Genomic DNA, 25,527 nt, shown 5'->3' with positions numbered 1-25,527 from the left:
CGAGATTATTTTCTGTCAGTGAAATCTTGGCAATCGAAAATCGAGGGCAACAGACACATTTTTGTTTTTAGTTGAAAGATTAGCCGCTCAGCCGAGTGGAGTGAGTGGAGTCACGTAGTCCCCGCCGAAAGTCGGACGACCCGTTCTGTTTTTGTTATGACCCCCTATCTATGGCGCTGTCATATGACTTTTGACGCACGTGATCATTTTATTTACAGGTTTACGTATTTTTTCCAATGGCTCGAAACATCAGCAAGCCACAATACATTCGCGCACGGATACGATCGTATGTTAAATATTTGTGAAAAATGAAGTGAAGTGACCGTGTTTTTAGGGTTTTTAAGTAATGGCCTTGTTTGAAAAATTTTTCCCGACAAGGAAGAAGGTTGACAAGAAAGAACGCAATACAAGAGAACATGCAAAGTACGTACCTACATAACGACATTACGAGATTTGTATCAATAGTAAATTCTATTTATAATATTAGAATAAGCGGACGTGCGCTTTTGCTGTGGCATACATGTCTCGAATCTCATTGGTCCCCGATGCGAAGGTGTTCCCCAATACTCTGAATGAAATTCATCCACGACAACGAATGACGCATGTTATGACAGCACTCTACGAATGTTTGGTGCAATTTTTGGCATATGACTCGGATCACGTGAAAGTGGTCTGTCTTTAATGACCCTATTGTTTATGTTGGGTTCCGACTCCCGACGTTAACCACCGTCCGCTGCCTACACTAAATCACAGACGTATTTATGAATTTCCGTGGGTTCAAGCAAACAATTATTATTGACGTATCTATGTGTTGACACATTTACGATTTCCCTTAAATACTTTTTCTCTTGTAAACAAACCTGTGAAGAATTTCTTTCAAAAGTTTCAGAATGAAGGAATGACAAGATTTTCAATATTACGATACAATCATTTTTCAGGCGGCTGAATTTTTTATACAAATAAAATAATGACACCATACATTTGAATTCTGTAAAAAACAATAGGGTAAATGTGCCGCAGATGCCATCATGAGATTTTATAACTTTCTTTTTCCAAACCAAACCTAACCTAAGAAACCCCAACCTAATATTACCCAATATAATCTTAGTTTGTGATAATGATGCATCAAATTGTATGAAAATTTCAAATTTTAAATTAACAATTATTGGATCGAATAGCCCATGCCCCGACCGAAAAATGTATTTATTATAATTGTCTAAATGGAATAAATATTGTTTTCGAAAAAAAAATATATAAAAGCTTATGACGGCATCTGCGGCACAATTACCGACAAAAGTTTGTACTCATGAAATAGCTATATTCAGAAAAAATGTTACCTATTTGTGTACGGCACCATTATTGATAGTCTAGTCCAGTGATTCCTTACCATAATTTTTATCAGAGGAAACCTTGAACAGGAAACCCCTTACACAACTGATACATAGTTATTTATTTATTTAATAACAAAACATTGTGGACATAACAAATTTACGACGTTCACGACATGAGACTCTAATCTAATACCCCGTTTACACGTGCATGGATTTACTGCTGACAGTATGTCTTATCGCGGCCATAACAAGAAAATGCACGTGTAAATATCTATTATTAAGTTACAATATTGCATGCATGGATCAAAAAAGTTCGGCAGCTTCTGAATTTTCACGTGACAGCTGGAGCTTGTGAGATATCTGTGCCTGCGCAGTTAGACGATGGTGGTTAACCTGCCGGAAAAAAATTATCTAAGTACACCGTGCAGAGCATTTTTGACGTTTACCAATATTCTATTGATCCAGATCTTGTGAGTTTGAATCCCACTAACTGGTTGAAAATCACTCACATTTTTTAGAAGTCAAAATATAGACATATTATGTTTTCTATTTATTTCCCTTCATGACCACATGGTCTACGATTAAGCCACATTGTTCCATTGTAATATAATCATAATAACTTAATATAATTATTCATCAGTAATATTACTTACGCAGTATTAAAACTTCAATCATTATCACTGTGTTTGTTTTCAAATGAATTATTTGAGCTATGAGATAAATCTTCCTTTGAACATTAAGTACTTAATTTGTCACATCTGAGAATCAGTATTTATGATTAGCACCCATTACAGCATTACACTGAGAATGCTAATTATAGCCTTACTACTGTAAGTACTAATTACTTGTACAGGTCAAATTAGATAACTAAGAACAGTTTAATCCACGTCATGTGCTTATGTAAACGCATTGGTAGGCATTTGTATTGTGCCCAGTGACCAAAGTGGTACATATCTAAGTACTTTTAGAAATATTATTATTTTCATCAATTTATCATTATGATGATGACCAAAACTCAGCGTGAAAACTAGCTCTGATAGTCAAGAATCAACCTCAACTCAATATTTGGTGAATGAGAATGTATTGTTAAAACAATATCACTGCTAGCTAACCTTTTAATTACCACATTTAAATAACACGTTAATTATATCTAATGGCCAACGACTCCAAACGCGCCAGTCACAGTGTTAGCACTAAATGAGTTAAGCAGCAAAATCGGTTAAGATCTTTATCAAACTGTTGAATAAAATAATATTGTTTTATTTTAATTGATACAATATTGTTCAATAATATTGACAGCTTAATATCATTTACCCAAGTGATTTTTGGCCATTTCAGAAAATAAATATTATATTCAACATTACTTAGTGATGTTGTAATTTTTATTAACATCATTTATTTATTAACTCGGCTACACACTAATAATTTTTTATAAGGGTATTTATTATATAAAATATATTATACAAATAATTAATATTTATTTATTATACAAATAATTAATATTCAGCAATCACAAAATATTTTGTATTTAATAATAAACGGAAAGGCAATAAAAATATTTAAATGCGAAAGATTTGTTTATCATGCCCTCATTTTCTTGTTTGGGTACACAGACACACTTTATGTTTATTTTTGTATTTTTTTCAAAACAACTTTTTATCTTAAATAAAAAATTATACAACTCCCTTTTAATCAACTTTTTCCGTAAGCCTTTTGTCATGTGATTTTTATTTTAAAAAAATCCAATTTTTAATAAATTTTGATAAATTGCCAATTTGAGCAATCACATTCTATGGGTGAATGTTACTTATCTAAAATAATATTCTGTATTATATATTACCCGAGTTCGTATGGTTATTCAATATACTTAGGTTTCCTAAAAGTACCACCTTCAGAATATGTACTAACAGTATAGCTCACCCTTGGTTTAAAAATGTTGTGTCTTCGTGATCCTATTCTCACTTCTGAGGGCTGTGACTTGTCTGAACTGTGTCACGTTAGCATGCAAAGAACTTAAGGTAACTATTCTGCCAATGTGTTTTGGCTTATTGGCTACCTATGTCGTGGGTCCCGGGTTTGAATCCCGGTTATGGCAAATTCACATGTTGTTTTTCAATGTGTGTCAGAGGATTACCATTTCTTGTAAAAACAAAAATCTGTTAATACAACCTCCACTCTGTGGAAGCCCTTATTACCAAACATGGTATTACAAAAAAATATGGTCAGATTTCAGAGTAATAATATAAAGAGAGTGGCTATTGTTCGACAAAATGAAGCCGCGTTTCTTGCGTATTACGCACAGTAGAACTTCAATTTTATTATTATTAACTTAATTATGAAACGTTATAATATCATCTGGTACTTCTCAGTATGGTTACTAATTTTAAACACAACATAGTTAACCATTTTTTCTACTAAATTAACTAAAAACTATCAAGTACATACCGCAAACTTTATATTTAACACAAAAACTTTGTGTTAAATTTTTAAATGAGTGTACTTCATCATTCAAATCAATATTTACTGGCGACGTTTACAAAAAATAAAAAAGAAATTCTATCTTACTCTAACGCATACTGTTGAGATATAAGCGTGCCGAATGCTTTCTCACTCGCACTTATCGTTTTTGAAAATACATAATTTTGAAAACCACTTTCTGAGAGAGTATATTATAACCAGTAGAAAAATCTTTTTTGAAAAAAGTCAACCACCCCGACGGGGAATCGAACCCCGTATCTCCCGGGTTTACGCCCCATCCGTCGCATTTAACCAATATGCTACGGCGTGACATACTAATTGCGACAAATTTTAACTATTGGTCAATTTTAATACTTTTTAATTGTTCTTCCAAATCCAATTTAGCCTTGGGTCAGACCATCATGCTGCATCATTTTGAGATAAAATGTAGGTCTTTCTGCATAATGCCATTCTAATGATTTGATTGATCTTATAATAGAAGTACATAGCAACAAACAGTTCTGTTATTATTGTTAAATAAACATGTTTTCTGCTTATCACCTTTTTTCATTGCTATAGTAAATAGCTTATCACTTATCAGTTAACCAGCTATAAAATTTGTGTTAGAATAAACTATTGTAAACTATTATAAAATGTTTTAATATACTCATCTAAATAGGATGCAACCATTATTCATTATGTGATAGATAGGTAACTACTTAATCGGAGTGTTTCCTGTTTTTTCTTTACATGTAATTAATAGTATAATAGAAAGGCAACATTTAAAGCAGTTGATGAAGTACTCCAAGTTTTAGTATAATATTATGCCTATATAATTAAATAAGTAGTTAGGTCTTATAACATTCATTATTTTTTAATTACTAAACTGGTTTTTTTATTCAACAAATAATTCACAAGATTTAAGAATGTAACATTCTAATTATTGGACATACATAGTTTTGAAAACACTTGAGAAAATAGAAAATCTTTTTTGAAAAAAGTAAAATGGCGCCTATAGCATAGTGGTATATGTGCATGAGCGCGAAACCCGAGAGATGCAGGTTCGATTCCTGCTGGATGTCTTACTTTTTTCAAAAAAGATATTTTATATTGGTTATAATATATTTTCTAAGTGTTTTCAAAATTATGTATGTTCATTATTTTTGTTGAATTAAGTATGTATCAATAATACTTATCTAGGTTGTGTACATCACATGGTTATCCTTAAATTTGTGTATTTAGCATGCTATACTCGATTTTTTTTATATTACCGATACAACTAAGATGTCACCTTTTCAATAAACGTATTTTATTGAAAGTCAACTCAGCACTGACTAAATCAGCGTTTCTTAAGCTATGGGTCGTAACCAAAAATTGGGTTGATTGTTATATTTAATGGGTTGCGAAATATTCTCAACAAAACAATATTCTTGCCAGCATTTATTTCTATGCAAGGCCATAACCACACTCTCATTGAATTGGCTGAAGAGATAACATGTTTCAAAGCAAAGCTAAAATTAATTATGGAGAAAAAAGGTGGAAAATATGAAACATGCCTATTTCCCAACCCTTAATCGACTTATTTGTAGACAAAAATATTAATTTCGCTGACGTTGATTTACAAAATTTTATCATCAGTCATTTAAATAAATAAATGGTAGAATTTGACCGATATGTTATATTCCCGAAGGAGATTATTTAATATACACGGGTAATGAAATCTAATTTCGAAATCGACTGCAGCCAGAAGAGAACCTAAGATGCAGCGTGTCTAATATAACACCAAACTTTGATGAGCTCTCAAAGCTTATCCAAAGCCAAGGTTCACTCTAATAGGATCAAGTGTTGTTTACCAAAACTGTATTTAGTATTATTAAAATAAAATAAATTTTTGTCAGTACGTGCCATTTTATTTTATCTTAGATCGCGAACCAAAATTATTACCCCAAATTGGGTCGCAGATCAAAAAGGTTAAGAAACGCTGGACTTAGTTAACCTTATTTCAATGAATTTTTTAGTGTATCGTGTATTTGATGGTCGTTCCTAGCCATTTCCGGTAGCAATTGCTTTTTGGATATCATCTTCATCATCATCAGCTTGTATCTATCCACTGCTGGATGAAGGCCTCTCCAAGCTTATTCCACTTCTTTTGGTCCTGTGCGTTGCCACGTACTTCCGCAGAACTTTATCATTTCATCGATCCAGCTGCCTCTAGGTCTACCTTGCGGACGTTTTGTACCTCTTGGGTACCACTGGATGACTAAATTTGTCCAACAATTGTCCCTTCTTCGAGCTATGTGTCTAGCCCATTTCCATTTGAGGCCTTTAGCGAACTCTAGAACTTCTTAGACATAACTTACCATAAATATGAAATAATGTAAAATTCTAGAATGGTGCAGATGTTTTTGTCAGTCGTATCAGTATGAGTGTTTCTGTTTTCAGATCATTCAGATTCTCCGAAGAGCAGGTGCGCGTGTTGCTGTACCGCGAGTGTGAGTGGCGAGGGCGGCGGCTGCTGTACGATTCGGCGGCCGTGGAGAAGGTGGCGGTGGCCCTCGACGACACCTTCAAAGCCCCTCCGCACGGCTCCTTTAAAAGATTTTACCACCAGAAGAAAGAGAACAAAAATGAAAAAAGGCAGGAGCAGAAGACCTGCAAAGATAAAATCGTTGAAGTTTCAGAAGGATATGGCTTTCAGGTATGTCATTTTTTATTTACCACAGTGCATATATTTTTAAGCAGTTAGGTTATTAGCTTATAGCCCTTCTAATCACAATTATTTTGTGTTTGATAAGCAAATGGCTCAAATGTATCTTATTAAAGTGAGCAACCTCCAACAACTCTCTCCACCTGTCTCCATTCTAAGTTGCTGAATTCAAGGATATACAGGAATCGTCAGTAGTTTCATAAATCCAATTTCCGAATCGGATTGATTAAGATATACCAACCCCGTTCCTGCTGCCAACTTGCAGACGTATCCCACAGAATGACTATTATGCAATAGAATACCTCAGGTTTAGTTATCCCAGTTTTTACACTAGAGTCCGTAAACTGTGAGTTAATATTTACCCGCCCTTCGTTTGATGCCGAAAAGTTTTTAAATGTATACAATGTAACTGGTCTTCATAATTGCCAACTCAGCGTACCCGAACCGTTCCAATTGACTGATGAACCGGTGTTAAGTATAAATATATAAGATACGTCTATATTTTATAAATGGATTATAGTGGATATAGCTGAAAATAATAAACGGCGTCAATAGCTATATTGACACATGAACGGAACCAATGTAATAGAGTTTACATCGGTCGTGTGAATGAATTTTTTACAACTGATGACTGATTAAAACATCATGGCTATAGAGACATAGTCCTGCACATAGCGTAATAGACAGAAGCGGTGGCCAGGATAGATATGTACGTAAAATAGTCAGAGAATTTTTAGTTTTGTATATGGCTGCTATGATGTCACAGCCACCATCTTGCGGCCCGTCCAGTCACTTACAACATCAAGCCCAGTGCATAATATATTCAGTCACATATCTCGATACATCAGTTGAGCTGCCAAAATTGACTGATTTCCTTAAAAATAACTTGACAAAAAATTAGCAATTTGATTATATTATACACTAGATAGGAATCTTTATTCGTTAATAATTAGAAAATTTCCATTTGCTTTGGATGACTTCATCTCTCTTATAAAATATGCAAAGTTATTTTGTAATTTTAAAGATATCTTCAAAATACTGAGTTGAATTTCAAATGGAGAAAATGCAGCGTCTTATGATATCATAATATATACCTAACTAAATAAAATTCTTCAACTCAGTCGTTTCATTAATATTTAAATAGAAATTTGCGTCTATCTATACATCATAGTTTTCTAAATGAATTAACAATAATAATAGATTCTCTTTATTATATAAGATGATTTTAAAACATCATTTTGAAAGCTTATTTTCTGGATTGATCTGGCTTGGTAGTAGAAACCAATTATAATGGTGAATAACCTTATTTCTTCTTCTATGATGGCACTACAACTCTTGCATCCTTCCAACTGGGCTCCCTGCAAGAACTAGTTTTGGTACCAGCCTCTGGCATGTGTTGCCCAGATTACCCGTAGCAGTTTAAGGAAGGTAGTTGGTTTCAAATATCTGTATAAGTGGTTTAACTCATTATAATATTATGACTACTCCATGGTTTAATCAAAACCAAGAATCAGAAAATAATAATTATCTTTTATTGAAAACGTTTTCAAACCTAATTTAAAAAAAACTTAAAATACCTAAAAGACAAAAGATAGGTAGTGCCCTGCTAAATAAGAACACTGTCATTTTATGTAGCAGGGCAGTATAGATATAATATCACTGCTACTCTGGAAGATCTATTTAGATAATTTGACTGGGAGAACAGACAGGAATCGTATAACGCAAATACCTTAGTCACCCGCGCTTTGCAAATTGTACGTATGACGAGATCACTCATAGAACCAAATTGTAGATAGTAGCTTCCTATTGTGCCTAAAGCATAAAGATACCACCAGAGCTAACAAATACATGTGAAACACGGACCCATAATGTTAGAGAAATCCAAAAACTACGAGTAACGTGACATGCAATGGATCATGTTGGGCATAACTTCGTAAGACCACAAAACAAGCCAACAAATAAAGAGGCAGATAAGAGTATGCGATATGATAGAGATCGCAAAGCAGATGAAATTGCAATGGGTCGAACATGTCACTCGGTGTGTAGACAATACAGTCATACGGTAGTATTCAAAGGGTACTAAACGACCGATGGCCGCGCGGTTTAAGCGGCGGCCTATAGCGCCGTGGGTCCCAGGTTCGAATCCTAGGTCTGGCAAGTACACATATTGTTTTTCAATTTGTGTATGAGTCAGAGTATGGACCTAATAGGTTGAGCAAGTGGCTGATAACCATTTCTCGTAAAAACAAAATCTGTTCGTGGATGCCCATATAAGATCTTATTATGATTGGACATGGTCGAAAAAGAAAACGACCACAAGTATGTCCTAAAACCCCACACGATCGATACACATCAAATTCAGCAGATGTATGTGTCAGTGAAGAATTACGGACTGATAAGAATGGAGGTAGATAGGAGAGGCTTTCATCCAGCAGTGGTTCAACGCCGGCTGACGATGAAAGATATACTTATACTTTTTGTGTCCCTATCTATGAGTAGGTAAATAATAAATTATTGCTTGTGGACGCTTGTAGAATAGAATATTTTGACAATACTATACAAAAGATATTTATTTATTATATTATGTAGTTAGTAATATTATTGAATTGAAAAGTTAGAGCAAAAAATAGATTAATAATAACACCGAAATAGTTGATATTTATTTTGGTACCTACTCAGGTAATTCAAGCAAGCACAATCATTCCAAACTCCAAAGTGGATAATAAATGCTACATAGGTATATCTAAAACAAATATTGTTTCATTCTTCAGTGTGATACACTGATATCCCTCATGAGAAGTGACTGATGATGATGACTCACTGTTTGTGTTGATATTATCCAGTGTCACATGATTTCAGAGTCACATGTAAATGTGATTTGCGAAATGGGTGTAGGAAAAAAAACGAGATAAACAATAATTCGAGTCATGTGATTTTGGCTGAGTAGAAGGCTATCAGGATCAATGTATTGTGTATGCTGTATGATGGTAGTAGGTGTCTCGTGCCTACCTATTATTTATAAATAATTACATTCAGGTTTTGTTTACAACTGGTTTTTATTTTTATAGAGGCATTATTGTTTAGATATGTATATCATTATCAGTGATATGAATAAAATAAGAATATAAACAATACAATGTTGTAAGTATTGTTGTTTGTTTTGGCAGTATTATTTCTATTTATTTTAATTAATTTTAATTACATTCAAAATAAATTATTATCACTACCAAACCATATTTTATTGAAATGGGGAAAGTGCTGCTCTGCTTTTGAATAGTTCTAGTCATAAATATGGACCCGATATGATTATTTATTGTAACTAAATCAGGGGTTCCCAACTGGTTTTGTTCAAGAGCACATTTACAAACAAGGGGGAGTAGCGGGCACAATTTTTTGTAATGACTTTTTATTAATTTTATGTGGGTGGTAATAATATTGATTACCCACAACTTTACGAATTAATCTTTTAATAAGATGCAAGTAATATTGCACTTCAAGCCACTTATTATCAGTATTTAGGAGATTTGGGAGAGAAATGGGCTGACTTTCTATGGAGGTTATTTTTCGGCCATTTATGGATGATATTATGTTTAATCCACTTTTGCACTCTTGTACCCATCGAAGATAAAACTTACTTAATATTGTGTTATCAAAATTGTACAGTTGAGTACAAAATTAAAATTTCTATTGTAAAAAAAGTCTTTTCGTTCATCAACATCCCAGCCTGTCTGGAAAATTATATGTATTCAGTTGACCGAGTCACAATTCACTGCGAGATGTTGTATTGGAAACTGATGCCCGTATAGCATTGAAATCAAATTTATGTCTGAATAAAATACTCAAAGATTGTGTAAAAAAAAACCTCCAGAATACAAGGGAAAGACGGAAGAAATAGAAATACAAAAATATCATATTATATATTTATATAAAATGCTGAATGATTCAAAAGTGCTCGTACCTATTAAATTAATGTTCTTATTGAATATAATAAAATCGGAACATTACTGTTTGCAATGCTCCACAAACGCGTCATTTTTTGATCTCAATGCTATACTGCCGTCTCTTTCTGATACGACAGGTCACGGTGAACTGTGATACGGTGAAATGTAATATGTACAATTAATGCTGTAAATAACCATTTTGCTGTGGGTGCACTCAATAGGGTTGGAGGCACACCTTGGAAAATCCTGTCCTACATTGAAATTAGAATTAGTTACAAAAATCCTTTATCATCATAAATAAATTCATTTAAATATGAGAAAAAATAGTCCTGTTTTTTTTTAGATTTATATGTAGGTATTAAAAATTCAATGTGAATGTTGGTTTCAGCAATTACTTAACTATGAATCTGGTAAAATATTTAATTTTTATGGAAAACATTCAAGAAATGGATTGTGATTTTTATTGGTGAAACAGTAACATCATTTAAACTCTGCTTTATTATTTGGTTTTGAATTCTATGACATTATTTGGAATCTCCTTTATTTGTTGGTATTTCTTTTCAGTGCAATACACCCAATGCAGACTCGAATATAATAGGCGAGATGATTTTCGGTTCTGTCGCTATGAACTACAAAGGAATGTCACTGAAGGTCCACATTCTCAATGCTCCACAGAGGTATGTATAATTGCTATTTAATTGAATAAAATTTTAATAGTCAGCTAATGATGTATAATATGTGATATTTGCGTCCAATTTTGATGTACGAATCGTCATCGTCTCTTTGGCGCACAAAATTATAAATAATTATTGTGTCCACTTTCGTTTCATGCTAATCTAATTTAAATTTCATTTCTACATAAATTGTGAATGAATAGTATAATTGTTATAATATAATATTGAAAACATCGTGCAAACATGTCCTTCCGTAGTAATTCTATTGAAGTTATTTTCCAACTGATGTTTTGAATACAGTCGAACTTGGTTATTACGAGCAAGATGGGACCGACTGAATTTGCTCGTTATAAGCATTACTCGTTATATAGCATTTTTTGCGCCACGTTCTATTTAAGCATAGAACATAAAAAAATCTGAAAACCATCATAAAAATCCCCGAAACAAGTATGGCATTCATAAACTACAAAAGAAGTTGTTTATTGTAATGAACGCTGGTAGGTACCTACTGACTCAACCATATGCGTGGATACTTTTTCAATGTTGTCGGCGAAAACACCAATTAGGTATACTTAGACACTTAATTGGTGTCATAAACGTAATCTGATCCCGGCGGAATCGGTCTTATTAACTGCCCCGGTCAGATTTTATTGCTTAGAGTCGAAAATGTTGTTTTTAAACGATCGACACATTGCTTCTTTTCTTGCTAGTTTTGCTCGGTATACCCGAGAAGTAGCTCGTTATAAAAGTGAATAAATGTATGGAGAAAATCATAAACAACGAATCAACGAATGTTTCCTCATTACATCCGAGATTTCGCTATTTCTGTGATCGTAACAACCGAGTTCGACTGTATATCTGAGTCCGAAAAGTAAAGTGGGTTAATTGTTGCTTTTTCAGTTAGAGCAAAAAATTCAGTGATGGTTTTTTTCTGCAATTCCTTTATTTAGTATTGCTTTTTATGGCACAACATATTGTGTTTTAAATTAGGTAATTTTTTTTTTTCTTAACTTAAAAACTTGCTTACTACGATTAAACCAGTTTACGTCTCTGATCTAGATAATATCTAATATTATTATAAATATTATTTTAACCTTTTTGCTTGTAAAGAATAACATAAATATTGTAGATTTATCACAAAAATACATTTTTATGATGTAGAAAACTACCTAGTTACTGTCGCGTTATGTAAATGTATACGCAGGGTACACAAAATTATGGGGAACTGGTTTACAAGTGCGACGACTGTAATAAAATATTGAATGCGCATTATGCTTACGTGACTAACTTTAATGCATATTATGACAAACATTACTATTGAAAATATCATATTCTTTAACACGTGTTTCAGTTTATCCCTTATTTTTCCACACTCGATATCCGTACCCCTGTTATACCACATTCGGTAGGGTAATTCCCATTAATTTTGTCTTCACCGTGTATATATCATGTTTTTGGGCATGTTGAAATAGTTTTTAGACTTTGAGATGATGTTTCATTGGTCTTTAAAAAATTACCTTGAACACTCAAACGTCATACTTGAGAAGAAAATTTTTACTATGTCGTTTTTTCGTAATAGTTCAAGTATTATTTGCGTCATGCCACAAAAAATATGACGTATTGATGTGAAATCGAATGAGTAAACAAGCATTTATTATCTTAACGCCTTGACCAAAGTCAATGTCTAATTAGTTTTCTCGATTGACATGTGACGATAGTCAGAGTTGCAATGATAACGGATGGTGGTTATTCTGAATGTTCCAGGCTCATGTACACTAAGGTGTTCTGCGTGCCGCGCCACGGGAGGTGCGGGGCTCGCGGGGGCGGACAGTCATCGGCTCGCACGAGCATCTCGAGCGGGACCAACCCCGCAGACATCGCCCCCGTCTCTCACGACCACTTGGTTAGCCTGCCGAATATGACCACTAATGTGTCGTCGTGCAACACATTCAATGAGTCCACCGCTTCTAGCTGCTGCAGTAAACTCGGAGGGACATCCCCGTCTGACAACCCTGCTTTTAATATAGACGATCACTTGTCCGCCAATTGGTCCATGAATAAAGAAGACTCAGGTACTTTCCAAAAACTGAAGTTCCGCTACTGCATACCAGTTTTTGCTAAATATACTTTATTCAACCGCATATATTATTGTTTTTAGGGTTTTATGGAGACCTCTCGTCGCATAGCAGTGTTAGCTCTAGTTGCAACTATGATTCAATTTCTTCCCTTTGGGACAGAGATGATGCACTGGATAACACAGATGATGTGTATTTTTTTGGCAGTAAGTATTTCATGATTCTGTCTTTAGTATTCTGCATTTTTTTACTACTTATTTATTGACTATGGATGTACAGTAAGATAATAATGCAATTAACGATTTATTTTCTTAAGATAAACAGTATTAATTTTATTACTTTTCATCAGTTGGAGGGTCATAATTATAATCATGACTTTCGTTTTTCAGACCCCTCTGATTTGCGTCAATCGAGTGCCAGCAGTTTGCAGTGGCGATTGAACCGACATCTGTCAACTTCTTTGGAGAAATCGTTGACCTCATCGTCCGCTAATATGTGTGCAAATTCTTCAGCCCATCCCTGCACTTCTGATTCTCAAGTAATTAATGCTTCGATAGATTATTTTAGTTTAGTTATCTTTTTGCTTGAGAATGGAAAATTTGTTGTATCGAGTTAACAGTATGAATCTGTGAAAATTACACAATTTAGGAAGTCGATATTTGATGTCAATCCCTATGCATGTTTTACAGTTTAGCAGCGGCAGTGTGGCAAGCGGGGTGTCGGAGAGCCTAACCAGCAGTGCCGGTGCATCATCAAACTTGCGGAAGACGAAAATGGGGCTCGCCATTATCATCACTCTCACTGAAAGCGTTGAATCGTATGTGCTATTTTACCCACTTTAATTCATTTATCGTATTCTACTAAATTGTTTGTGTTTAAAAAATATTATAATTTATAACATATCTATGATAAATTTTTTTTCAGGCACATGTTACGATTCCTCATGGAGCATGCTCTGTTTGTCGAAGGAGCTTTGAGTAGATTACATCTTGCGGTACGATCGGCTTGCAGAGACCCTCATTCTTTTTATAACAGTATGGCAGTCGCAACTCAGGATGCCGCAAATTGGTATTTTGTTATTTTAAATAATTTTTTTTTTAAACTTTAACCATCTTTGCAATCAGAGAAAAAGTTGTCACATGTGCGATTATTTATAATAGTTCAAGTAGATTGGTATATTTGGTTAGATGATGCAACACTTCTGATCAAAGATGTAGTAATGCTATGAATATTAATGACTGAGTTATTTATATTATACATTTAGTAAAACCGATAAAGTAATATGTAATACGCCAAATATGTTATAGACCGATAAATAGACAAGAGAGACAAGACAAAAGCGTTAGGCTGCTCGAAAGAGGCAAAGAATACAAATCGATACCTTTGAACTTCTCGTGCACGTAGCATTTTATGGTTATGGTTTTTCTCTTATGTGTTTTAAGTGATTTGTCCCACTTGTTTGTGAAGTTCCTTTTATCAAAATTAAATTTTCCATGTGTCATTTATGGCTAACCTTCAATGCGAAAGGCGAGCGCTGATGCAATATATGCTCCAAAAGTGAGCGTTAGCCATAAATAGTTCAGGAAACTCTAAATTATTGACCCATGTTCTTTTAATAGTGTTATAAATCACACTGAATTGTCCCGATTGCATACATGTTTACATTCACAAAATCAATGCCATTATAGGTTTGCGCCAAGAGAATCTTATTGCGTTTTGAATACATCAGGATTTCAGATTAATTTAGTTTATTGTGTTTGTTTGTAGGTTGGTGGACTTGTTGACCGCGCCCCGTCTCGGAGCACCTCTGTGGTTGACTTTAACTGGATCGCAAAAACACAATGCCGATAATAACATGGCCGAGTTATTTCTTCAAGATTTCTGCTCACTTCTAAAATCCATGGACACCAAAGATACATACTTGTAAGTTTACGATTACTACAACTTATGGCTGGAAATCATTATCGATTGATTCATTCCAAGGTTATATTCTCTACTTTAATTTATAGCACTCGGTGACATGATGCATAATACATAACTCGAAGATTACTTTGCCACATTTAAAAGTAGATGACTATAGAATTCGAATTTAACATTCAGAAATCTTTTAATATCATTGATATTTGCAAGTTTTGTACAACAAGGTTTTTATTTGCAGTTTCATGAGCACTTTGATCACCAGCGTGCTGACTCATCACCTCGGCTGGGTAAGCTGCGTCAGCCCCTATACCAAGCTTTCGCCGTTTCACCAGAAAGAATTGGACACATTGAACCGGAGTCACCCTTACAATCCATTGTGGGCGCAGTTGGGAGAACTGTACGGTGCCATCGGAACGCCGGCGAAAATATCAAGGACAATCATCTTCGGCCGACAGAATTCCGCTCTCGTAAAGAGAATCCTGAGGGTTCTGTCTTATTTTATAAGGTGCAGTGAAGTGAAGAGGTTCCGCACGGATCGCAACCCTCTCACTTTCGAGTCGATGGAGACGTGGATGAGAGACCGCAAGACCGAGGGCGGTTCGCCTGCGCCCGCTTCCGATAGAGTCGAATGTTCCTCCCCAGAGGGCGGCGATTATATTGAAATGAGTACTTTTTCAATCAAGCAAAAGAGCGATTCGGAGTATCTGTTTCCTTTAAAAAATCAAACAAAAAATATAGAAAAGAACCTTCAGGCGAATGTCGACATCGACAAATCTAATACTCAGTTCAGACGGACTACAAGTTGTGCTTTTAACTTGCACGATGTGACAAATAATCGTTTCGAATTCGTTTTAAATTCGAGCGAATCCAGTCTCGGTTCTGCTTCCACGTTGAGACCTGCGGAAACGGAAAACGATTCTACGGATACCTTAGTGTTTAATAATAAATTGAATGCCAGCGTCGGCAGTATTTCTAACGATTCCATCCATTATAGCGAGCCCCACACGAAGGTCAGTCGACTGTGTAGAGTGCCTACCGCCGCTCTCCTGTATCAGGCGGAAAGCGACATGGACGACCCAAATATTTCTGAAACCATCATTTCGAGGGATGACAGTGGTGGTATTTTGAAATTTGAAATCGATCCACCGTCGAATTCTAAAGTGGAATGTGAAAAACAGTATAAATCCTCCGATACGTTTTCGACAGCCTTTAATGTGGGAAATTCATCATTCGCTAACGGTGGTTTCAGGAGTAAATCTCAATCTAAAAGTGTGATCTTCGTCCTTGGTGAAGACGAGGCTCTAGTCGGACTTAAAACTAAATATTCCAACAGGCACTTACCGAAGCCGATCGAAATAATACAAGAAGAATCATCACTCTCGACCTCGCCTCCCCTGGCTGCTGATTCAATCGACTCGTCATTTACAGCAGATCCAAAGACTTCTCCCTTGGAAACTGGGGCCGACGCTTCCCCAGACAGTCCTTCCGATAATCCCCTCCAACCTCTGTGCTGCATCGAGAAACCTCAGTGTAAACATTCCAAATTTAAGAAACATTCCGGAGTTAAATTCGAGTTTGACAAATATCCTCAGATCGTCACTAACTACATGAAAAGCAAGAACTTGGAGATTCTCGACAGGCACGTCATAGGAAAGCCTGGCAATCTCAAAATTGATGGATTCGAATTCGAGCCAGGCACCAGTATAGTAGCCGTCAAGGATGACTGCGACGCTTGCCTCAGCTGCACCTTCAATGCGCAGAGCTTGCAGACTCCGTCCAACGCCTCCGAGTTGGAGTATACCAGTGACATGCCGGGACAATGTGAGATTCAATATGCAAAAGAAAAATTGGTGCCGCCTTCCATTGTTGAACCGACTCAGTCCATCAATCCATCCCCCAAAATCTATGTTCGCAGAAAGCTTCCCAAAACTTTGATTATAAATAATAGTGTTGAAAAACCTCCTAGATTATTAGAACAAGGTGATAGCTTTCGGCGAATCTCAGTGGACAGTTCAATACCTGAGTCCAGTAAGATATCCATTGATACGGAAGAAATTGAACTACCCATGGCAAAGTAAGTAAGATTTATATTTTGCTATTTCTTCTTAGTGTATGTTTTAGGTCAAAATAATAGATGTAAGCCATTTACAGACTTTGATATAAGTACTTTGGGAATATAAAAAGCATTGTTTTATTTATTTTGTTTAATTCAATGTCATAGCTAAAATATTTTAAAGTTTATCTGCCTGTTTAACTGAGTGAAAGTGAACAAAAAAGTGAAACTTCCATGCAGTGGATTTTGTACGTCGGTGTGTTGTGGTTTGTCATTTATTATTTTTTAATATATAAAAAATAATATTTGTTTGTGGGTTTGTTTGTTTGTTTGTTCGTTTTAAATGCACTGCCATACCGTTCATCCGATTGCGATAAAACTTTGTCAACTTATTGCTTGCACTTTCGCGAAGAGTATAGGCTATACTAATATATAAAAATGAATGTCTGTCTGTCTGTATGTCTGTCTGTCTGTGTGTCTGTCCCGTATGCGTTCCTATACCATTCATCCGATTGCGATGAAATTTTGGTAAGTGGTTGTATGCATACCCATGATGGTTTCTGAATTAGAAAAATCATCATCTTCTTCTTCTTCTTCATTCTATTTTCTTTTATTCGTATGGTTCCTATACCATTCATCCGATTGCAATGAAATTTTGGTAAGTGGTTGTATGCACACCCATGAAGGTTTCTAAATTAGAAAAATCATTATTTTCTTCTTCTTCTTCATTCTATCTTCTTTTATTTGTATTGTTCCTATACCATTCATTCGATTGCGATGAAACTTTCATCGGTTGTTGTGGTAACACCCGTAAAGGTTTCTGAATTAGTACAACCATCTTCTTCTTTTTCTTCATTCTATCTTCTTTTATTCGTATGGTTCCTATATCATTCATCCGATTGCTATGAAACCTTCATAAGTTGTTGTGGTAACACCCGTAAAGGTTTCTGAATTAGTACAACCATCTTCTTCTTCTTCTTCATTATATCTTCTTTTATTCGTATGTTCCCTATATCATTCATCCGATTCCGATCGTCAGTGGTTGTGCCAACACCCGCGAAGGTTTCTGAATTTGTACAACCATCTTCTTCTTCTTCTTTATTATATATGTATTCTTTTATTCGTATGGTTCCTATATCATTCATCCGATTGCGATGAAACCTTCATCAGTTTTTGTGGTAACACCCGTAAAGGTTTCTGAATTAGTACAACCATCTTCTTCTTCTTCTTCTTCTTCTTCATTATTTCTTCTTTTATTCGTATGGTCCCTATATCATTCATCCGATTGCGATGAAACTTTCGTCAGTGGTTGTGCCAACACCCGCAAAGGTTTATGAATTTGTACAAACATTTTCTTCGTCTTCTTCATTATATCTTCTTTTATTCGTATGGTTCCTATACCATTCATCCGATTGCGATGAAACCTTCGTCAGTTGTTGTGATAACACCCGCAAAGGTTTCTGAATTAGTACGACTATCTTCTTCTTCTATTCTATATTCTTCTATTTGTATGAGTTCCTATTCCATTCATCCGATTGCGATGAAACCTTTATCAGTTTTTGTGGTAACACCCGTAAAGGTTTCTGAATTAGTACAACCATATTCTTCTTCTTCTTCTTCTTCTTCATTATTTCTTCTTTTATTCGTATGGTCCCTATATCATTCATCCGATTGCGATGAAACTTTCGTCAGTAATTGTGCCAACACCCGCGAAGGTTTCTGAATTAGTACAACCATCTTCTTCTTATATTCTATCTTCTTCTATTCGTATGCGTTCCTATACCATTCATCTGATTGCAATGAAATTTTGATCAAGTGTTGTGCTCACGCCCGCAAAGGTTAATGAATTGATAAAACTATTTTCTTCATCTTTTTCTTCAATTCTATCTTCTTCTATTCGTGTGCGTTCTTATACTATTCATCCGATTGCGATGACATTTTGACCAGTTGTTGTGCGCACGCCCGTAAAGGTTTTTGAATTAGTACAACCATCTTCTTCTTCTTCTATTCGTATGCGTTCCTATACCATTCATCCGATTGCAATGAAATTTTGATCAAGTATTGTGCTCACGCCCGCCAAGGTTTCTGAATTGAGGCAACCATTTCTTCTTCTTTTTCATCTATTCTATCTTCTTCTATTCGTATGCGTTCTTATACCATTCATCTGATTGCGATGAAATTTTTGTAAGTTGTTGTGCGCACACCTGCAAAGGTTTCTAAATTAGTATTATATAAAATACAAAGTTCGTTTAATCCAATTTTGGTTTGTTAGTGCATATTAATAACATTAATAACGTTTGCGTATTTTGGATTTGATTTTAATTTAGTGTTCTTTTGTTTGACCTTTACTCCTATTAGAATTATTTTCATATTGATATATTGTATTACACAGATATTTTAATATTAAAAAAATAATCACCTCTTATTATTTTTTAAATATCTAAGATAAATATAACCACGAAGCGACCCTGTGCGAAGCCGGGTACTTCAGCTAGTACAATATAAAAATGATTAAACCTTTTTATACACTTAATATAAGTGTACCTATAGAAAATGATAATCAAATCAGAGAAAATGTGATTTTATGGTGACCATTTTATGGGCTTCCAATTACAAAATGTCAAGATTAAAACATGTCACCATAATAATGTCTATTGAAAAAAAACAACATGTTAATTGTTGCTTCTGGATATGTGTTGTTAATTGTGGATTCAAACCTAGGACCCACGAAATTATAAGCCGACACGCTACCGCTCGCTCGGTCATCATGGGCGTTTATTATAGTGATATATCTTACTTTAAATAATCTGTTTAATGATAAATAATCATTTTGATGGGTTTAAAAAGTTATAGATCATTTATGAATATTAGTGAAAAATTGCACATAGAATAATAGCACCTGTATACGTGCATGGATTTAGTGGCATCAATAGTGTGTATTTTAAACTATCGTGACAATAACTGTTTACACGTAAAAGTGCTGACTGTCTCTCTAATCTCATTCTTCAAGAGTAAGCGAGACGCGATGTTGTCATTTTATGGTACTATTTGACAGGTCGTAAAACTCGGTTAACCTCAAAATGAGTCTCTGCGCGTGCAGTTTTTTTTTCACAGGCAGGTTCACCACATCATTTGACTGCGCAGGCGCAGATCGAAAAAATCCCAACTGTCGCATGAAACTTCAGAAGCTTCCAAACTTTTTTAATTCATGCATGCAATCTTGCAACTTGGATGATAATACGTGTTTACACATGCATTTTCTTGTTATGGCCGCGATAATACGTACTGTCAGCAGTAAATCCATACACGTGCAAACGGGGTATTAGTATGTACACACATATTTTTGTTAGAAATTGACCATAAAATGTTTGATTTCTTGGTTATTGTTATTAGATGTCTCATATGACAATTTTTTACAATACTTACCTACCCACTTTCAAATTTTCATAATAACTTTATTATATATTTTGTAAATGTGTTAATCGTTCTTGATTACTTTCTGATCGATCTGGGATGCATAATATTATAATAATATGTGTAATTATATTTCATACATCTTATAAGACGTACTTTTTCAGCACTACATTGATGTCGGAAGATGACAATGTGCCGCCTCCAGGATACTGCAGTAGTTTGCTAGGTGATGTCAACGATCACTATATTCCAGATTTGGTGCTACAAGGTAAGCCGTTTAATTTACTTCTAAACTAATTCAATATTCTAATAATGTGTATGTACCTATGCACAAAGCCGGCATGCACTTTTATAGAACAGATTTATTATAGATAAGATTTATAGAACAGCCTCAACGAGAATGCTGCAAAACATCTGAGGATTGTAAAAGACATTGACGTACGACTGGTAAAAGTGGGAAATCAGAATTTGGATTCATTTATTTATTTTCGGTGAAAAACCTGATGTATTATGATTTTTTTTGGGGATAATCACTTGGATATAAAAAGAGTTTTAGGGAAGGAAGGAAAATAAAAAGGTTTTTTCCTAAGTTTTAGACAATGCTTCAATATTTTAAATAATATATTAAATAACTCTCACTTTTATTAGGTACTGTCTGTTCGAATCGTGATTGGGAATGGAAAGTGAAGAGAGATATCGTTTTGCAAGGAAGAAATGCTCCTGGCGGTGCTGCCTGCTTACTAGCTGATATTGACGACTGGTAAATTTTTTAATTCAACTTATTACACTAATTATGTCAACGACAAATCATGCACACTGCAATAAATATGCAGAATCTTTTGGATAGGCAAACCAACATGAATAAGATCAAAGATATTAAAAAAACAAAATGAACTGCCAAAACAAAAAATATCATTTCAAAAGAATGTTGCCAATCCAAAAACTAGTTTTGAATTTGGAATTGTGGTTAAAGTATAAGTAATAATATTAAAAATGAATTTATTGTGAACGTTTTTCAAATAGATGGAAACAAGGTGTGTGCTAATTTGTGATTATTTTGAATATAGGAGTGTTGGAATTTGGAGTTCAGGCGGAGGCAGCGTATGTGGAATGTCTGCTCTAGTGGCGTCCATGTTGGAATCTCTCCCTCACATGTGGAACGCCAAGCTTCCTGCGTCAGAGGTAATTAATATATCTATTGTTATTTTGCGCATCTGACACTTTGTTTTAATTTATTGTCACTATGCACTGTTTTTTTGTTAATTCTTAAATATTTGAGTTATATAATATTATTATGTTGATAGCTCTTCGTGCTTACGAGCTTTAACGTTTACATCTTTCAATTATCTAGTCATGAAAGAAGAGAGAGTGAGTTAATTTAACTTTTTGCATAACAGTAGCATAGTTTTATTTACTTTATTTATTTCAAGATTTATTTTTACAGACTTAAAATATTTTTGAGCGTTAAAACAGTTTTAAGAAAAGACTTTTAAGCCACAATAATTAAGTTATCTCTGACCTTTTTTACGGTGTGTATATTTATGTCATTGCACCTTGAGGTTAAGTTGATCACCTTTGTCACATAAATGCACAGGTATAGGACCGTGAGTTGGATTCATAATATGGCTGCTCTCTGGTACTTGGTGAATTTCTTTCCAACAAAATATCGTCGCCGTAGATGTCAAGGGAGCCAGTCCACAAAATTATAATGCTGAGAAACAGGCACTCAAAGATTTTGTGTGACAAAAAAAGTAACATTTTTTTATTGAACTTTTTGGTTTTTAAAGATATAACGGTGAAACTTTCAACATATAATATACTTTGTGGTGTTATCTGTTTATTATTTTATGCAAATAACTAAAAAAAATCAGTATCTTAGAAGTTATGTGTGTTATATCTCTTGACCACTGAATATTAAAATGTACAAAAAATGTAGTCAAAAGAGTTTTGTGGCTTAAATCCATTGACCACTGCATCTTTAATGATTTTAAAATGCTTTTGTGTACTTTACTCATTTTCGCCAAATTTGTGGCTTGGCTCCCTTGACATCTACGGCGACGATATGTGTTCTTTATACCTTGTATTAAAACTTCTGCCTGACTGAGAAACTGCTGAACAAGTACCACATTTCAGTTAACAGATATCACTTCTCTGAAGTGTATTTATATGATTTTTACTGAGAGTTCATAGGTCGCTTTTTACTTCGAATTCAACATTTTAATGATCCATCAGTTGGATTCTGTTAAAAAATGGCGTAATTCAGTGATTTTTTTTATTAAAAAAATAAATAAACAATTTCCTTTATTTTTTATATACTTGAATGAAGATTTTATGATAACGCTGTTATTCCTGCAGGGGTTCAATAATTGATTTGTAATATATTGCTATGCTTCTAATGGTTTTAAATTTTGTACTATTCCATTTCCACTCAAATGGAATAGTACAAAACTTAAACCCATTAGAATTTAAATTCAAATTCCATCAAGTACCTTTGGTCGATAATATTAATATTATTAATATATTCTTATGCCTTTGTTTTAGTGCTTGGCGTTCATTGAATCTAAACTGAGAGAGTTGTGCATCAGATCGAAAACCCTCTCGGAACTTCTTCTGGAGACGGATTTCTGCGATATGGAGTATCTCACTAAAACCCTTCACTTGGATCCCAACGATGTTCCTCTATTACTTGCCATCGCCTCCACTCACTCGCCCCAAGTTGCACTAAAATACGGTGTAAGCTTTAGGTAGCATATACAGTAAAACCTCGTTAATAAGAACACGGATAATTCGAAATTCGCTGTAATTTGAAAATTCGAAATTTGAAATTTTCGCTAAAAAAAGTCCCTTGAACATTATTTTCATATAAAACCATAGCTTTAATTCGAATTTCGTGATTTGAAATGATTTCAGAGTCCTGGCATATATTCAATAAATCGTAATGAAGTACACTATTTCATGAGTCAGTCATTGAAAATTGTGACAGACTTTTCTTAAAACATCATAAATTACTTATTTTTAATATTATTGTAATAAACATTATCTTGACATTTTATGACCCATTAACACACACAGAGGTGTCATCAGAGGCACAACTGCACTCCATTCAAAGGAAAAACAATAACTCACATGTTTCAGGGCTGTAGGTATTTAATTGTTGATTGTTTATTGGATTTTCACATAGTTTTACTAGAGAAGCAATGCCAAACAATTGTGACGACAAATTGGAAAAATACAAAATATTTCGTATTTTTTTTATAATTCTAGCTCAACACAATATGGTGGTAAATACCAACATACATTACTTGGTAACTTCAATTAATGCATTAATGACACATGTATTTGCACAGATTTTAATTTGAAAGAATTGTATCCGAAATTTGGTTGGCACATCTATGATCGTAAACAAAATTAACGAAAATCATTTTTTTTTTAAAAATTTAAAATTTTTTTCCCCCATAAAGCGTCAATTACATTGAGCTACTTTACGAGCTGTTTGTTGGCGAATTTAAAAGCGGGCGATTCAGCTACTGCAATTGTGATGATGACCCACAAAACTTTCCATTCGCTGAGAAGCCACAAGCCAGCGACTATTTTGACAGAATGTAGTTGGTTTTTTTACCGGGAGGTTGCTACTGCGCAGACGCAGTAGGCTCACGGCTTTCAACTTTTCTCTGTAGATTGTTTACAATCTGCTTGTTAGCTTGTTCAATGATTACACTGGGCGACTTTACAGGCAGATTGTAAATTCGCTAACAAACAGCTTGTAAAGTAGCTCAATGTAATTGACGCATTAGTACATTTCGTAATTCGAATTTTTTTTCGATTTTCGGTCCCGTGGAATTCATGTTAACAAGGTTATACTGTAGCGACTTGTCAATTAGTAAATATACCTGTGCAAAAATTCTTATCTTAAAGGTTCCATTCGTAGCTGTGCATGAAATATTTCAATATGATGACTGATTAGTCAAAGCTGCTGTCATGCAATAGAAGAATATTTGTGACATAATTATAATTAGTCAGAATTTTTTTTCAATCGTATTTGATTAACAATAACTAAAATATAGAAATCGTAATACTATATTGAATGATAATTATATGATATCATAAATAATTGCCTTTTAATAAGTTTGATAGACTATTTTTAAAAAAATTGAGAAAACTGTTTAATTTAGCACAACGATAACCGCTCTAGTGGATTGAAAAATAAATAAGTGGGTGATTTGGTTCCAGCCTATTTTGATTATTATAACAGACAGTAGTCTTCTAATTGCATCTCACTCTTAGCGCTATCGATTGCCTCAGCACGAGTCCTATTGCCGGCTTTCCGAATAAAGCTTTGCTTATTGAAATTGTTCCTATCTCTAATTTGTAAAATCTCAATAATAATTAATCGTTAAAAGCATTTTTCCTTTCGATCGGTGGAACGATTTGAGATTTTTAATACTCGATGATGAAACCTATCAATAATTTGATGCTTGTTTAATGATTAATCTTTAAAACTATAAGTCAATTAACGATAAATAATTGTATATTGTAATAACTTAGTGATTAATTAATTAATCAGGACTTGGAGCTTTCAATATTGTACATATTATTTACAAACGACTGTGATTACAAAATAAGGATCGCTATAATTATGAATCCATTCTTCACGAGAATTAAATTGTTATATTAATAAATTAATCGATAAGTAATTTTTTAAAGTGATATTATTGTTTATATTTAAACAATACTAGTCAAGGGGGCAGCTCATTTTTCATTATTATCAAATAATACATTTTATGTGCGTATAACATGACATAATCGTTATCAAAACTATAGATCACAAAAATACAGTTAATTGTAGTTTAAAACACATTGACTGATATGATATTATATTAAATTAAATATCGACTGCTTAATCTACAAACCAGTCAACTGCACTTTTGTCTAAAAATGAGATCTTGATGGCATTT

General features: G+C 34.2%; 1 protein-coding gene across 1 annotated transcript; it reads left to right on the top strand.

Annotated features, from left to right (window-relative positions):
- The first annotated feature begins 172 nt into the window (after positions 1 to 172).
- On the top strand, positions 173 to 23,673 carry LOC147068576 (folliculin-interacting protein 1). Its single transcript, XM_085952541.1, has 14 exons — positions 173 to 423; positions 6,231 to 6,486; positions 11,001 to 11,113; positions 12,875 to 13,182; positions 13,269 to 13,391; positions 13,575 to 13,723; positions 13,875 to 14,002; positions 14,110 to 14,253; positions 14,953 to 15,108; positions 15,344 to 17,179; positions 20,737 to 20,840; positions 21,221 to 21,332; positions 21,640 to 21,754; positions 23,114 to 23,673. Exons 1-14 carry the CDS (start codon positions 347 to 349, stop codon positions 23,318 to 23,320), a joined length of 3,828 nt encoding a protein of 1,275 aa, XP_085808667.1. The 5' UTR covers positions 173 to 346; the 3' UTR covers positions 23,321 to 23,673.
- Positions 23,674 to 25,527: the final 1,854 nt, after the last annotated feature.

The sequence above is a fragment of the Rhyacophila brunnea genome, unplaced genomic scaffold, assembly GCF_057557595.1.
Source record: "Rhyacophila brunnea isolate RB1 unplaced genomic scaffold, BYU_Rbru_1.0 scaffold_3, whole genome shotgun sequence".
Taxonomy (NCBI): domain Eukaryota; kingdom Metazoa; phylum Arthropoda; class Insecta; order Trichoptera; family Rhyacophilidae; genus Rhyacophila; species Rhyacophila brunnea.
The sequence above is the reverse complement of the archived record's forward strand: the minus strand, read 5'-3'. Positions and strand labels throughout refer to the sequence as shown.